We start from the raw sequence: 17,866 nt of genomic DNA on the forward strand, positions 1-17,866 counted from the left end.
TAGCTATGATAATATGTAGATACAGAAACAACTTCTTTACATAGGTGCAAATATATGCTGCATCTCAACACTTCTCATTGAGCTTTTGAGTAAGTGATCATTACCACTTTCATAACCAATTTCATAGAAATTTAAGAAAATGTTATATGACAAATCCAATTACGTAGGAGACAAGATATGACTAGCTCTAATTTGTCCTTCCTTGCAATATTCACTCATGACATTGCCATTCAAGGGTGAAGGGACCATCCTAACTCACACTACTAAAAATGTACAGTGCAGTAGCTCTGTCACTTTTACTCTCTCAACCCTATGCTTTGGCATAATAGCTTCTTCTTTAAAAGGGACAGGGCAGAAACAGACTCCTTGGTGACTTTTCAGTAATGCATAAAAGAGCTTTGGATGTACTTGCCTTTTGACCCTTCTCACTTCAAATCCCCAAATGTTCAGCTTGCTAGTAAAAAGATTTCTTAGCAAAAAGATTTTTGCACAAATATCATATCTTTATCTAAATTTTGTTTGAAATGGAAAGGAGCCTCAGCCTAAAACTCATGACATTGTCTTCATAATGCAATATGTCTGAAAAGCCACCAGTTCTAACCTGTGTTTGGGGAAAAAAAATCTTCCAGAAAAAGCTAGCAAACCTAGCAGACTAGGTGAAAATTATATCACAGAATAATCAATACAGTTATTGAAACTTCTGGAACCAGCATACTGAATATTGATCACATCCCGTGATCTTTTTGGTTTTCTGAGTAAAGAGTGAAAATGCATGCATCCTTTTCCCAATGCTTCTTATTAAAATTGAAGTGCTGGAAATTTCACTAGGGACCTGTGATTGTAATGTCATGATGATCAAATCTCTAAATAAGTTCTCGTTAACAAACATGACTCTCTATGTTCCTAATTTTCATTCTCTTCTCAGCACTTTTATTCCATAGTATTCTTTTGTTGTTAAAAAGTTTGGTTCATTGGATTGATAGCTTTTCTCTTCAGAATAAAAAAGATGTGATTGGTAAGAGGCACATTCTACAGCAATTCTACTTCATTATTGTAACAAAGAAGCTTTCCCTCTCTAGAGGGAAGCCCAGAAAGTACATTTTCATGTTAAAGGTATTGCCTGCTTTACTATTTCTCAAAAAAAAAAAAAAGGGAAAAATTACTATCAATGGCATCCAGCAGATAATATTCCATTTTACTGTGGAATCAACAGTAAAAAATAAAAGTAATCAGTGATAACAGTACAAAGATTGTATTTGCTGGGGCTAGATCAAAATCATGCATATTACTGGCCAAAAAATATAAGTGGATAATAATGAATAAGTAATAAGCATTTGGTTACTGTCAAGTTTATTTGATAAAGCCAAGCAAAAACATATTCCCTGAAAAGGGCAGGAAAGGGAACATGTTAAGTTGGGACTTACTAAGAGCAAAGAGAAACTTCAAAGTCATGGTGGTAAACACAGATAAAATTAAGGAAGACAATAAGAAAGAAGCATGATGTTTGTAGAAGATGGTAAATAAGGTGAACATTTCAAAGCAAAGAGCTTGCTGGGGAAACAACAGTTTTAAAAGCAACATAAGGAATGCAGTCTATGATTCATTCCATTTCAGTATGTTGAAAACAACAGAAACAAGATCAACCTCTGAATACAGAACAGCCATTATAGTTTGATACATCCTCAGGAAGTATGGGCATTGCAAATTCATTGGATTCAGTGAATTACTGTATCTCATGACTGAAACTGAGTCTAAGCTTCACTTTTGTGTGTGTGTGTGTGTGCTTGGTAAAACACACATTAGAAGGTCTTGTTACAACCACTGTAAATAAGATATTTTAAAAAGCAGAGAATATTTCAAAAGATAATTGGAGGAATAACTATATCTGAATTGTTGGGAACCTGGAAGAGCTTATCCTTAACAAAACAGTGTTGTCAAAGTGACTAAAGTAATTCTTTCCAGTTAAATAACAGCTACTTTATGCTACTGAAATAAAGCCCTGTGTCACAAGGGATTTTTCTAGAAGGTATTTCCATTTACCTTTCATGCTATTTCCCTGTCCTGAAAGAAAGTCCAAGATGATTGTCTTCTGAAGCACAATAATTTTAGTGCAATGGCTGCACATGTGTTTTAAGGATGTAAACTGATAAAGACAAATATTATGTGGTGACACCATCTTAAATTTGTTTTAGCTTTTTATAGCAGAATGCAAAACATAATTGTTATATGCATATTTTTCCCTTCATATTTAAACAAGACTTATAAGCAGTAAGGTTATTCATTTTCCCTTGTATTTGTTTTGAAAATCTAACTCCAATACAGCCTGAATGGGCCTTCATTTTAAAAGGAACTACACTGACCTACAGTTATTCATGTTAAGAGTTGATGGATTTAGTATAAACTCAGGCATGAATACTTAACTATCCTAATTTTCATTACAGAAGTAGTGCTGATCAATTTATGCTTACAAAAGAGACAACACTTGAAATACTTTTTTTCCAGTAAAGCTATTACAATGATTTTTAAAACATGTTTTATCCTCAGGATATGTGGTGGTTTAGGCTGGTTTCTGCCTGTGGTGGGGAGGGGGGTCTGCCCCGAGCCATTACATGATATATTGATTAATCCATGTGTTCAAACAGGCAGAAATTTGTGCCTGACAAAAGGATGGTTCCAACAGAACTGACCAGAGTAAACTATTTTCCTGTATATTCTAATTTTCCTCCAGAATTTGGTAGCTGGTACTACATATAATTCAACTGTATAAAAAAAGTATTCCAAAATTGTCCTCTGTGCAGCAAAATGTCATCTTCATTCATTGATTGCTTTTTCTGTAATTTTTGCATCCTTGAGAACAGTTTAGGTTATTAAAAATCAGTGTCTGTAAAGTTTCAGAAACTCAAGGTTGTTTAAATACTTTTAAAAGGCCTATAAATAGCATGTCTTCCTCAACTGTGAAATCTCTCCAAAAAATGGATGAGAAGATTATTATCCACTGGTCAATCTGCTAAAATTAACCCAATTAACCCAAGTGTGAGTTTGGTTGAGGTTTTTTTGTTTGGTTGTCTTTTTTTTTTTTTTTTTTTTCCAATTTGCTCTAATATTTTTAAACAGAAAAAGCAGTGAAAAAATACCAGGAACCAGCTTGAGTCATCTTCACTCACTCTGAGTCCCATCATCTGCAAGCAGTTACAACAGAATTCAATTAAACTAGATGTGAAGCAAGATATTTCTCAGCCATTTAGGAAGGATGTTGACTTGCTGGAACAAGTCCAGAGAAGGGCAACAAAATTGGTGAGGGGTTTGGAACACAAGCCCTGTGAGGAGAGACAGAGGGAGCTGGGGTTGCTTAGTCTGGAGAGGAGGAGACTCAGGGGTGACCTTATTGCTCTCTACAACTACCTGAAGGGATGTTGTAGACAGGGGGATGTTGGCCTCTTCTCCCAGGCAACCAGTACCAGAACAAGAGGACACAGTCTCAGGCTGTGCCAGGGGAGGTTTAGGTTGGATGTTAGGAAGAAGTTCTACACAGAGAGAGTGATTGCCCATTGGAATGGGCTGCTTGGGGAGGTGGTGGAGTCACCATCACTGGAGGTGTTCAGGAGGAGACTTGATGGGGTGCTTGGTGCCATGGGTTAGTTGTTTAGGTGGGTTGGATTGGTTGATGGGTTGGACACAATGATCTTGAAGGTCTCTTCCAACCTGGTCTATTCTAGTCTAGTCTAGTCTAGTCTAGCCTATTGTAGTCTAGTCTATTCTAGTCTATTCAGAAGCCTTACATGATGAAGAAGCAAGGTCACTTATTTCCACCTTCAGTCTTTAGCAAGAGAAGTTATTAAAACATTCTTTCTCCATATCCTTGAACAAGTCTATAGGATTTTCCATATATTTTTTAAGAAAACAGAATAATATTGTCACTTAGCAATTCCTTTTCTTTTATTTTTTTTTCCCTCAAAAGAAAACAAAAATTAATTACCCTGTTTCTTGCTGATCCACTCCATAGTGTTCCAACTCTGTGCCTGGAAGTGGCTGCACGGGAGGGGGTGGGAGTGGAACACTGGCCCAGTTTGAACCGTTGTTTTTCTGGGGTTTGGAAGTATTTTTGTTTTTCTTCTTTTTCCCTCCTTTGCCACCTGCAAATCCAAAAAGAAAATTAAAATGTTAGAGATAGAATGTGTGGGGGGGGAAAAAGCTAGCTATTTACATACTTTTTTTTCTGAAGGAAATCTGATTCCAGATGGCATGTCCCAAAAAGATGTATTTATATCTTAGTAGAATCAGCATCAACATACAAATGCTGTTACAAGGTTATAAATAATAATAGAATGGAAATGAAACATATTCTGCATAATTGCTGAAAACCACTTATTTTTAAAAGTTCAAGCCCTGTGAGGAGAGGCTGAGGGAGCTAGGATTGGTTACCCTGGAGAAGAGGAGGCTCAGGGGAGACCTTATTGCTCTCTACAACTAGCTGAAGGGAGGTTGTAGACAGGCCACGGCTGGTCTCTTCTCCCAGGCAATCAGCATCAAAACAAGAGGACACAGTCTCAAGCTGTGCCAGGGGAGGTTCAGACTGGATGTTAGGAAGACATTCTACACAGAGAGAGTGATTGCCCACTGGAATGGGCTGCCCGGGGAGGTGGTGGAGTCATCATCACTGGAGGTGTTTAGGAGGAGACTTGATGGGGTGCTTGGTTGCATGATTTAGTTGATTAGGTGGTGTTGGATGATGGGTTGGACTCAATGATCTTGAAGATCTCTTCCAACCTGGTCTATCCTATCCTATCCTATCCTATCCTATCCTATCCTATCCTATCCTATCCTATCCTATCCTATCCTATCCTATCCTATCCTATCCACACCACAGTAGTGCACAACCAAGGAAAGATACGTTTTGCTGTGTCCAAAATATATTTACTGATTTATTTGTCTGCTTTATGACTTCTAGAATTCATTGACAAAATATAGCAAGTTATTTCACATGCCACAATCCAATGTGTTTCTAACACCATCCTACAGTAATCTTTTTCTGCAGAAAACACAGAAGTTAGGGACATAATAAAGCCAAAATTGTCTTCAGACTCAGTATCTTTCACATAGAATGGCAAGTGTAAGTTGTCAAAACAAAATGAAATCAGTTTGCTGACAGGAATTTACTAAGCTTCCATTATTAAAACATCAGGAAGCAATCTGCAACGTTTGAAGACTGCTTCACAGGATTCAAATATCTTCTGCCACTATGGAGAAGAGGTTCTATTTTGGTGCACAGCTCTAACGGAGGAGGCTAATAGAACTGAAGTGAGCAGTGCATTTTGCTTAAGCTGCCTTCCCTTTATGTGTTTGTACACACTTCTCCAGTTAAGATGCTTTCATTTGTGGGAAGGTGATCTTACAGAGAAAGTTCTCATCCCATTTGTTCTACTTATTTTGCCCTGACATTTTTTTATGTAAGGAACTCATTAAGAGGAAGATTTCTCATCTCTTGATTGCTTCTAGATCGACCTATTAATTGCTATTTTGTTGTGGCTTTCAAACTTTTTGGATTGTTGAGTAGAAGAATGTTTTGTCATATGCTTGTTCAGTGGGGTACCCAGCTGGCAGTCACTCATCTCTTGCCTGCTGCTGAAAGCACAGACTAATTGATTTTACCCACTGATATCTCTTGATGTTCATAAGGGTCAGCCAAAAAAGAATCCCAAGCCAAAAAAAATCCCCACAACCATACAAAAAATTCTCAACAGCAATAAATCAAAAAATGACAACTGACTTGTCAGGCAAGGTGGCACAGCCTGCACTACCAAGCACCACCCTCTTTGCCATGGTTCTCACTTTGGGCAGCTCCATAAGGAGGTGCAATTCTAACAATGTAGACATGCATGTGTCTGTTTTTTGTCTGAGAGACAGCGACTTTCTTCTGCTATCTCCAAATGTCAGCTGTAACAAGATAGGAACAAATAGAGGAAGAAAAAGGTGGTTCTATGACTCAGAAGTAGCCAAGATTTCTCTTTTCAGATCCTATTGTGTCTGCTACAGACAGACGACAAGCCCAGCAAGATTTCTAATCAGCCTGGCTGGCAGCACATTGCAATGACTTTTCTTTCCACTACTCAATTCCAGACCAGAGCTCTTCCTTCAATGTCTTGGAGTATTTATAGTAAGTCCAGCCAAGATCCCAACATTTACTATGTGCAAGCTGAGCTGACATTCCATCTATTAGGATGCAAGACTGGCTCTTCCCTTCTTTTGTAGCCTGACAGAGGGGGAAGATTTCTTGAAAAGGAAAAGAACATTTCAATCAGCAGAAAAGAAACCTCAGTGATGGTGGCAACAGAGGAACAAATACATAAACCTTTTGGAGGGAAAATGAAAATTTCAAAGCATAAGTATGGTGGAAAGTAGAGTTAGAAATGGGGTTACTGAACAGTTCGAAGGAAATACCTTAATTTTAACTGGTGGGGCATGGGGCAATTCTTAAGAAGTCAGACAGAGTAGGAGCCAGAAAGAGCTAAGGAGAGAGAGGCTGCTTTGGGAGGTTAAGCACATGCATAAGACAGTGTCTGTGTGTGTTGCTGGGGGAATTAAACAAGGAATACTCACAGAAGAGATATGCAAAGAACATCACCTTAGAGATTAGTTCAGGTGGAAGGGAAGATATTGGAAGTGTAGCATCTTGGTAATCTTGGGATGCTGGTAAAATGGAGGTTGGATGTGTGGGGTGCTAGTATGGAGTCATGTGGATTTGGGGTAGGTTTGCAGAGAAAGGTCAACGATAATGGAACTATGAGTGACAAAGAGATGAAGAACTGTTCAGCTTAAGCAACAGAAGAAAGGAACACTGTGGTCATTACTGGTAGGGAAAGCACTCTACACCATACAAGCAAGAAATGGGCAGACTTACTCCATTGTCAGACTAGCACAACAGACAGTGTCTGTTTTGTGCTTAAAAACTGTTGCACTGAAGTTTCATTTCCTCATAGCAATGATGCTTTATGTTTCAATGTCTCCTTATATATAAAATTCAATTATTTTGTTTGAAATTCTAGATTAATCAGGTCCTGGAAAAAGAATTTGCCAGTTGGGCTGGCGACCACAGTGCTGACATAAGCTGGGAGCCACGCAAAGTACAGCCACAAAATTTCCCTGCGTTGTAAGGCTGCTGAGTTTTAGCTATTTTCCATTCCACAGTGGGATAGGATTTCTCATGATATTCATGTGAGAGAGACAGAAACATAGGCAGAATAATAAGTAATACTCAAAGTACTAACCAAAGAAGGGAGAGAACAAATCCCTGCTCATCCTGATTGGGACTATGTAATCAAAGCTGGTCTCTGACTGCAGTGATACCCTAATTATCAGACTATTTGAAGGTCTTCCCCAGTTTCTCATGTATTACAGACATAATTAGCTGTGTTAAAAATATAATTAGTGATCAAGGGAGAGCAAAACACTAACTCTGCAGTCCAATAGTCTGACTTTCATGTGAGCACTGGGGTACCCAGGTGTGAGCTGCTTTGATCACAACAGGAGTGCCTTGGCCATAGAAAGACTAGATAAACTGAAGTTTTCGTGCATCACCATAAAATCTACTTCAAAACAAGAAACACTAAATTAAATATGTTTCACTTGAAGCATTTGTTCAAAGTTCAACTTTTCATCAACTGGAATTTTCCAATGAAACTTCGTATTTCCTGAGAAAATTCTCAGGCAGCTGTAGCTGTCAACACATCTGAAGTGTGACACTGCCCTCTCATAACTGGAACATGTACTTCTGCATATCAATCTCAGCATTTTTGTGAAGCCAGAAAAGTAAGTTCATTTCCTAAGCACCTCATATGCAAGGAATAGGAACCTGTCTTGAAGCATCACATGCACTTAGTTTCCAGATACCTCTCTGAGGCCATGAGCCTATTTTTTGATCTCACTCAAATCACTTAATACTCCCCATGAGAACACTAAAATTTGTTTCCTTGAGTTGCAGGCCAATGACTATAGGTTTTAACCTCAGAATTCATTTGGATAGTCACTGAAACAGACATTAAGAAGCCATTTGTAGGGTTGATCTGTCACTGCTACAACTGCTCAAGAAGTTATGGATATAGTATGATTTTGAAGTGTAAGTCACTTTCAGCTTTCTCACATTTCAGAAGTGAAATAGCAGACTTCTACTCTAATTACTGGCTTTTCAGTTTTTGTCTGGGAAAACAACGACACAGTGATACGTCACATAAGCAACAAGTAAGCAAAATTAAAGACATCAAGGGAAAGGTGTGTTTAAATATAATACACAACCACATGTACTACAATCATTTTCATCCAGTGAAAATGCGACATGTTTCCAATACAACATGCAGCACACACACGAAATTTACATTCTGTTCTTACACAGATTTGGCACAGCTTTTGAAACCCCAGTCATCTTGCAGGGCCCTACATTTATTTCTGAGCTGCTTCACTGAAAACCAGCATTTAGAAGCACTTTGTGGGAATGGGGAGTCTGCAACAACTCAACAATAATATTAATCTCCTCATGAAGTTCAGGGTGTGGAGATCTATAAACTGAGGTGGAAATATATTTGTTCCATGAACTGTTCTGTCAGGAAAAAGACGTGACAAAGCAAGGTTTGCAGCTGTGCCAACACATGCTGGTTGGGAGGATTCTCCAGTGTCTCCAGACAGGTTTTGCAAAAGGATTTATCTTTTTTCCAGTGCCAGCATGGTGCTGTTCATGGATGTTGGGTGGTCACCCTCATACCTATATTCAAAGTGCACCTGGGAGGTTTTCTGCCTCTCTGGTGAGCTGCTTACAAACACCCCTCCGTCCCTCACCCACCCGCAGCAGTGGAACCAACCTGAGAGGCTGCCACTCCTTTCAGAGCTGTTGTGGGAGCTGGTGGTGCTGAAATCCTGTGACTGGTTGTGTGGCAATCTATTAGCCAATCCCTCAGCCACGCGGTAGTCAGGGATGTAAAGCAAGGCTAAGGGTTAAAGGGCAAAGGTCATAGTGGCATCGTGTGATTAGTTGACAGCACAAGCACATGCAACACATGCAGTTAGCAAGTCAACAGCAGATGTGGTGGGGAAGCAAGTTTTAGCTCCTTTTGTTTTAAATGTATACCTACCCTAGCCTAATGGAAGGAAGATGGCTTGGTAACTAGCAGAGGACAGAGAGGATCAAAAGCACAGAACACTCGATGTGATTGTGTGCGGTTCAGTACGCATGCAAGGTAGGTAAGCATTAGTTACGGTAAAATACAAACAGTGTCCCACACACTAGAAAGAGTTTTCTAATCCATGCATAGATGATACAATATAGAGCCAAGGGCTGCAATAAAAAAAAAGAGAGAGCTGTAATCACCATTGTTGCCTTTGCCTTGGTCTGGGAGAGAGTAACCAAATCCCATCAGGTCATTTTTTTGCTGAATTGAGCTTTTCCACTGAGGATCAGGTAAGTCGACAGCCAACTCATGGATGCTGTTGGAATGCAGTATCTGGGTGGTGGCATATGGTGTAGCTTGTGTTATTTGGCTGGAACTGTTGTAACTGGTTTTCGTGGTAAAGTCAATGCTGCTGTAAATGGCTCCATCAGAAAGCATAGTGGCGGTTTTATCTCCTTGCCCTGGCACTGGTGGCAGCACATCTGTGGTGAACATAGGGGAATGAAACAAATCATTGATGCACAGGAAGCCTGAAAGTATCAAGGTTTTAGATGAAAAATAAATGTGTCATTTTGCACGTTTGCATTTCAGCTGAGACTGGTCCATGAGCCAATGAAGGGAAGATGATGTACAACCATAGCCAAGCTATCAGCATCTGTGACAGGCCTACCACTTGTCCTTCACGTCTCACTGCCTAAAACCATCTTTTTTTTCCCCCATACCTTCAACTGTGAAAGCGAAGTTTGGAATATTTCTCCACTGAAGAATGTTTTCAATTGTTCACTCTATGTCAGAACCAATGAAACTGTCTGGGCTTCAGGGAAATGATGAAAGGAGTGAATCTACAAATCACAGAAGAAACTTTCCCAGCAGAGAAGTAGCAAAACTCTTAAATGGGCACCAAAGCACTCAAAGTACTTTTTAAGGGCATCACCTTGACTTCCTCGAAGTTTTAGGCAGTGGTTCATCTAATTTTCTTTCTGACACTAGCTAGTGCATTTCTCCTTTTCAACGAAAGAAAACCCTGACAAAACCAAGTTGCTCCAGATGTGCGAAAGAAAATTTGTTATTCTGAAGGGATTTAAGTGATCAATCTCTTAAAATTGGACAGCAGTGCTGATAATGGAGAGCAACTTGCCCAAATACTCTAGTACATTTACCTGGAAAACAGTACAGCATATTTAACTAAGTATCCGTTGACTTTTCTACATCATTCAAATGCTATCACATACTGCAATTTGTATCTTTAATCAGTTAGATTGGCAATCTCTCTCCTTACTAAACATTGCAGTGACCTTTGCTGGTGGAATACTAGATTTAGAAGCTGAGATTACTGAAGTGTGAAGAATCTAATGGTGACTGGCATGATGTCCCAAAGAAAAGCACAGCTCAGTAGATATCTCTCTTCCTACTCTCTCAGAGGTCAATCTATCAAGTTATACTAATTTTGTTTATTTGATTTATTTAGAGTCCATAAACTTGAATTCATTCTGAATTTACTTGTCAGAAGAGTGCATCATTTATATGCTATTTGATTTTTATAGTTGTATGGTAGATATGGATTCCAACTGGTAGATCGTACTTAAGATGATGCATACTCCTGTAGTTAGGATGTTCAGACCTCATTGTAGGTATCACAGACATCTGTAAGTATCTTAAGACCCAGAGAAAAAAAAGGTGTTCTTGCATCCAGACAAGGGTTTAAGCTCAGCTCCAGACTCAGACATGGGTTTTGTGCAACCTCAAGGAATACAATTGTTCTGTCACTGTCTCCAGACTTTTCTGACAATGAGATATGATGCCATGGCCTCCTCCCATTGGGTTTTTCTTTGAGTGTAGGTTTGTGTTTTTTTGCTATGGTTTGGTTGTATTCCTTTTTTTTTCTTTTTCTTTTTCCTTCCCTGAGATCAACATTTAGACCAGAGAACTATTTTCTGCTATGTATGCAACAGTGGACATTTTACTATGGACTCTAAGAGTACCTTCAGTCTCAGGGCAGCAACATAATATTAGCAATAAATACGGCAATAACAAATGCTCAGTAGAGAGACTGCAGAAACAGAGATTAAATTTGGGTCTATCAGAGTGATCTGGTTTTGCAGACAACAACAGGGAAATGGTCACAATCAAATATTTAAAATGCCTTAATTGAATTAATTTATATTGGCAGACAAATTGCAGGTGCAAAAACATTACAACTGATGCACACTACAGGTCATATTTGAAAATCAGGTTATTAGTGTCTATCTCCATATATCCAATGCTCTTTCTAGGGTGATTACACAATCATAAAAGCATCTCTGTGCAAATGCAGCATGAGATATGAAAATCAAGCAGAGTCCTATCTTTCTTGCATTTCATCTACAATAAGAAGATTTTTCTTCTCCCCAGTTGGCTTCATCATAATACAATGGATTGAAGATTAGTAAATAAATTCTCTTGATGCACAAAACAAAGTAAGTCCAGCTCATCTTGTCACAGACTCATAGAAGTAAAAACTTGCAAAATGCTTATTTCTCAAGTATTCAGACATACATCTATCTTTTAGAGCATGCTTCTGGCAGATGAAGTGGTATCATCAGTTTTTAAATGGAGAATTATACAATTGTGCATACTTGATAGGGAAGTTGCATGGCTTCCTACCAGCTAAGGATATTCATTCATTCATTCCTACTAAAAAGACAAGGTTCTCCAAATATTCTGGGAATTTTCAGTACAACCACAGATTACATATTTTACCTCAATTGGACCACTCAAAGAGCTATTTCACAAAGGGCCATAATCACCTATTAAAAATCAAGTGTGATTTTCCCCCCAAATTGTCATAGCAAAAAAACCACACTACATTTCAGACCAAAGATGAACACACATTTCCCACTGGACACTTTCCCCAAAACTCTCCAAAATCCAACTTGTTTTGCAACTCTTGCAATAAATGAAATCATGCTGAAGAACTTCCTCAGGGAAGCTTGCTGCCTTAGAAGATGTGGTACCATTTTGTGGCCTTACAGAATTCCAGACCTGTGCTTCCCATTCAGTCTTGCTCACAAATGCGTATCTAGGCCATAATGTGGATTTCATGCTTAAAGGCAATTTTAGAACTGCCTGCCTAAGCTTTTAAGTTTCCAGAGTGATTGATCATCATCTTACTGGTTTCTAAAGTCTTACAGACTGGGAGCAGTCCCTCAGCAGGAAGAGGATGTGTGAGCTGACAGGATCAACTTTCTTCTGTCGTCCTGCTAAAGGAACATCCCTCCAGTGTCCTCCAGGATGTCTTACAGACATCCTCTATCTGTGACTACATTGCTCTGCACAGCAGTTTGCTCATGTTCACACGAGCAGAAATGAGTTTGAGAAACAAACTGATTTCTCTTGCTACAATAATCAGACTCTGTTTCACCACTGTGGGGTATATTACAAACTAGATCTACATTTAAAAGAAGTAGAAAGAGACAAAGCAAAACGAGCATTTAAAATACAACCTTGAGCCAACCATGGAAAGAACTATAATGATAAAAGTATTACACAGTGTTCATCATAGATGTTGACTAACAGAAGCTTGTTGTATACTCCATAGTGACTTAAAAAAAAATGAAACCTACCTCCCCGACCAAAATTACCAAGATCATTGGGTCCACTAGTGCTGTTGTTTACAGGCAGACTTGTGGCAGGCCAAGAGTCTGCAAGCCAAGGATAACTGGGGTCACTTGCATTCAACAGACCTGGTCGACTGAAGCAGAATAAGAAAAAAAACCAAACCATACATATATATATATATATATATACACACACATACACACATTTATATACTCAACTGCAAAATTAAAATACCTGTGAGATAACTCACAATTGAAGAGACCATATCACAGCTCTCCAAGCACCGCAGGTAACAAATGGTTTAGGAGACTTTAATTTATTTCAAATTAAAATTGTCTAGCCTTTGATGATTTAAAGACCTTGAGTAGCTATATATTATGTATTAAGGTTATATACAAATCAACTTTGTCAGTGGAAGTGGGACTAGGCATCCATCGTGATTCTGCCAGAATTCAAATGAACTCCGTTTTCTGTGTGAAAGAGGGGTTAGGCAGCACCATCATGGGATCTACACCAGGGCTGCATGATAAATTACCACCTCAAGGGAGCCATCACTCAAACTGATTCCTCCATATCAGCCATTTCCAGGACTTTGGGCTACTATTTCTTCCTTTCCACACATCCCAGATGCATGCCTGTCATCTACAGGCTGGTAACTCTTTGAGCACTCTTGGACGGTTTAGAGGCAAACAGGCTTGAGCAGGATTAATGGAAAGTCCACAGCTATCTTTATCTGCCACTACTGCATGGATTTTATATCCCTGTAATTCCCAGTTATGAGAGTAGTATTAAACACTGAGTATGTTGAAATAGAAGGTGCACTTAGGCCATAAGGCACCGTGTCTCTCTCACTCCAGGATAAACAGTCAAAACTGTAGCCAGGCAGGTGGATTGTTTGCACTTCTACTTAACAGGAAAAACAAATAATTTCCTGTAGATACCTCCTTCCCCCAGATGAAAACAAAAACCATCCACGGTTCTGCAGCTCTTCTAGGTTATTAATGCACTCATGAAGTTGGAACAACATCTCCGATCATTGCATGTTATAGACTCCTGCCTGGTACAATCCCTAAGAGAAACATCGGTTTCTATGGAAACGGCAATAAGAAGATCCAGCCGCTTTCTTGCCACATCTACCAGCTCTCATTAGGCCTAATCTCTTTTTGCTAAAATATTGATTAAATGAGAGATTGGAAGTTATTACCAGGGCCTAATTACAATATCCATATTGGCAAAGGGAAAATAGATGAGGATATATGGGTCTGTTATCAGCTTTTATCAATTTCAATTGAGTAGCCAAAGTTGTGGAATCCAGTCCTATCAATCTACAGCCTATTCATCATCCATGAATCATTTATTTCATGATCGATTAAGTGTAATTGTTCACTCACAGCAATTTAGAGGGAGCCAATAAGGAGTCTTAAACAACAGCAACTTCATTTGCTAATGTCTAATTAATGCAATAAACATCCTGGTAACAAATGAACACATTCCTTGTGATATTTACTACTCATTTCTTCCAGGGCATCTGGGAGATATGAAACATCTGGGCTTGATTCCTCCAAAGTGCACAACAGATAGGTCATTAAACCTTGTAGTAAGCTACTTAACTCCTCCTAGCGTTGTCAGTCTTCCTAATGATCAGTTATTACCCAAGTGCATCACCTATAGCATTTTTCAGATCTCTAATTTAAAAAACAAAGACAATGGTAAGACCTTTATACAAAGAAACATACCTTCCATTGCTCATTAGTCCTCCATCTCCCCTCTGGAAAGTGACTGTGTTTTGGTTGGGAAAAACAAAACAAACAAACATACACACACACGCACACACACATATAAGACAGGGAAAAATCAATTAGTAATAATTAAAAGTAACAATTCAAACTGCTCAGTGTCCAAATTGAAGGCTTTATGGCATTACCACACAATAAAGTACAGGAATTATAAGAAAGGCATTAAACACATCAGGATTACAATTGGTTTAGGATTTCACTTCGTGTTAATGATTAACATCCATTTGTTCTGTAGCCTGCAAGGCAAATGAGCCACTTGGGCAAAAAGCCTGAATTTACTACAGGCCCCTTCATATGACTTTGTGTTGCAAGATGGAGCCACGTGATGAAATTGTTTTCTTGGCATGCTTTTGCTTCAGTACATAGTGACATTGCACCAGTGAGTTAATAGCATCATGTCATAATGCAGAAATATAATGTCACCACACAAATATGCCATTTCCCAGGACAAAAACAAAGAGGTGGCAGCTCTATTAGAGCTGAAGAAGTGGGGGGAAAAAAAAGCATACAGTTGCACCATTTCTGTGAGAAGTACAGTATAAGGAACAGCACCCACACATAAATGCATACAAGCTAGTATCACTGGGAAGACAAGGTGTTTCCAGCTTTGTCATGGGGAATAGTGAGGTTATATTCACAGGGAAACAATTGCTTTCATGGTTCCATTCATAGGTGTTTGACAAGAACAGCGCATCACTTATCTTTCTTGTTAACAGGATTACATTTCAGGCCAATATAGGTAAACCCACATTACTAGTGAGATGACAATGGACAACATTTGATGCTCCTTTTGGAAGCCCTGGCATGCATTTTGAATCAAGGCCAACAGACTACTCTGGTTCTCAGTGGCAATATCCCATTATTTCTTGTCAGACACAAATAAGACAGACTACTGAATTATGCCAATGTCCTGGACACCTGCACCCTGATGAGATGAAGGCTTGAATTTCAGAGAGAAATGGAAGAGTCTGTGGCCAGTTTAATTTAAAATAGGCCTTGGTTTGGAAAGACTATTTACCATTGCACGGCAGATACTCCCATTGTTAAATTCTAGCTCCCAGAGTACTTGCAAGATTTTCTTAATATTAGTCCAAACTACACTAATGCAAGACCAGGCTTTCTGTTATACACCACTCTAATCACACAAAATTACTATGCCCAATAGAAATGTTGTGACCATTAAAAAATTTAGCAATGACATAAATCCATTGGGGAAAATACTTCTGTTACCTTACAGAATCCTCGTAACTTTATTAAACTCCTAGGATAATTTCACAGTCTACATTCAGCCAAGGAGACAAAAGTGGCCCTTCTGGAAGTGCTACTGGAAGACTGCTTGAGTAGGGTAACTAATTATCCTTCAGTGTAGAATAGACTAATGTCAATATTAGAAAACCACTGCAGTCATATGCACATCAAAATGGTTAACAGCTGAATTTTGAAAGGTTGTAATCGAGCCGATTAATGAAAATAAAATAAAAATGCAAATATGGGAAGTGTTACTTAAAAGTCTGCTTAAAAAAAAAAACAACAAAAAAGAGAGAGAAGACATGGCAAAACATTGCTGTTAATTAATTTTAGAGTTGATGCTACTTTTACTCATGTTGTTTCAAATGTCGTGATTCTGTCACTGTCAGATGACTGTATCACTCAACACAGAGTGAAGAATCTGAAGTGCTCCAGATATCACGCAGGAATATGCAAAGACTGCCTTACTATGTTGGTCAAAAGTACATCGATGCTGCTTACTTTCTCCTTCTCCCTTTCAATTTAATATTCCATTTCACCAACTTCCTGGATTTGTCAAAGTGACAAGAAACAAGGAAAAGAAGAAACAAAGGCACATTCAATAACAGTACTAATAAATGAAGTTTACAGATGAAAGGGAATTTTGTACATATTTTCTGAGAACTTATTGGGATTAATGCTCTTGGTTGGATTGCCATCTACCAGAAATAATTTTAAAGTAATATTGTCACCACTTGTATAGCATGCACAGGTGTGTGAGACTCTAGCTATGCACGTAATATGGTAAAAAAAAAAAAAACAAACCAAACCCCAAGATGTTTTGTCTTCAGAATATTTATATTTCATGATATCTTTACAAAGCAAAGCTAACATGGGGGAGCTAGGAGGAGATGGCAGCAATATTTGGCACACATATTTAATTTTCTGTGGAGTGAGGTATGGAGAATGTCTAAAGCATGCTGTGAGAAACACGAAGATGTGATATTGAAACCTCTTTGCTAGAGCCATAACTCTTGCATGAGCTTGTTGAGAAGAAACAGCAAAGAACGAGCACAGTGTACCAGAACAAGAGGACACAGTCTCAGGCTGCACCAGGGGAGGTTTAGGTTGGATGTTAGGAAGAAGTTCTATACAGAGAGAATGATTGCCCATTGGAATGTGCTGCCCAGGGAGGTGGTGGAGTCACCATCATTGGAGGTGTTCAGGAGGAGACTTGATAGGGTGCCTGGTGCCATGGGTTAGTTGTTTAGGTGGTGTTGGATTGGTTGATGGGTTGGACACGATGATCTTGAAGGTCTCTTCCAACCTGGTCTGATCTGGTCTGGTCTGGTCTATTCTATTCTATTCTATTCTATTCTATTCTATTCTATTCTATTCTATTCTATTCTATTCTATTCTATTTACTCTTCAATCTTTCTACATATGTATCCTGGTGGCAGTGACTGTTGTTTATTTCCTACATTAAATAGTCTTTCACAGTATAAACACTTTTTAAAAGAAGGGTTCAGCTTAGTTTATTAAGAAAAGAACTCATCTTGCAGTGATATTGTTTTTCCCAGGGAAGACTGTGCCTGGGTTATGAGATGTGAATGGGACTAGGAACTAGGACCTTCCTCCCTGTATACCAATGCACAGATGGTTATAATTTTCATGAGAAAATAAACAAGAAAGTCTTTTAATTATTATTCTTGGTGAAAAAGGCTTCATAATAAGAAATAAACTAATCAAAATTCCTCTTGAAACATGGACATGCCATTAAGACATTACAGAAAAAAAATAAGTAAACCTGATGCCATCCATAAATGGGTTACCTGAGGCTGAATAGAGGAGGTTTCCTTTCTTTTAGCATCAATACTATGAAAGGAGAGACAGCTAACAACAACAGATACGGTCAGGCTGCCAACACAAGCACTATGTTTATCATTTCTGCTGTACGTTTTGTCAGCGTTTTCTGATTTCTGCAATTACAAAACAAGGCTAAACGCCTGAATAGGAGCATACTTAATGCAATGCAGGCTTGGAGATGTCACTGTTAAAATAAAACACACAGACAGCTGGCTTTATTCATCC

General features: G+C 38.7%; 1 protein-coding gene across 1 annotated transcript in view; it reads right to left on the reverse strand.

Moving 5' to 3' along the window:
* Nucleotides 1-17,866, reverse strand: part of ROBO2 (roundabout guidance receptor 2) — a 450,032-nt gene that overhangs the window by 35,159 nt on the left and 397,007 nt on the right. The window contains exons 19-23 of the mRNA XM_068144426.1: nucleotides 14,489-14,531; nucleotides 12,758-12,885; nucleotides 9,356-9,637; nucleotides 8,850-8,975; nucleotides 3,977-4,133 (exon numbers count right to left, since the gene is read on the reverse strand). Coding sequence (XP_068000527.1) covers nucleotides 3,977-4,133; nucleotides 8,850-8,975; nucleotides 9,356-9,637; nucleotides 12,758-12,885; nucleotides 14,489-14,531 — 736 coding nt within the window. The remainder of the gene's footprint in view (nucleotides 1-3,976; nucleotides 4,134-8,849; nucleotides 8,976-9,355; nucleotides 9,638-12,757; nucleotides 12,886-14,488; nucleotides 14,532-17,866) is intronic.

This window comes from Melanerpes formicivorus, unplaced genomic scaffold, assembly GCF_026170545.1.
Source record: "Melanerpes formicivorus ecotype bairdi unplaced genomic scaffold, bMelFor1.0.p_v2 SCAF_11, whole genome shotgun sequence".
Classification (NCBI taxonomy): Eukaryota; Metazoa; Chordata; class Aves; order Piciformes; family Picidae; genus Melanerpes; species Melanerpes formicivorus.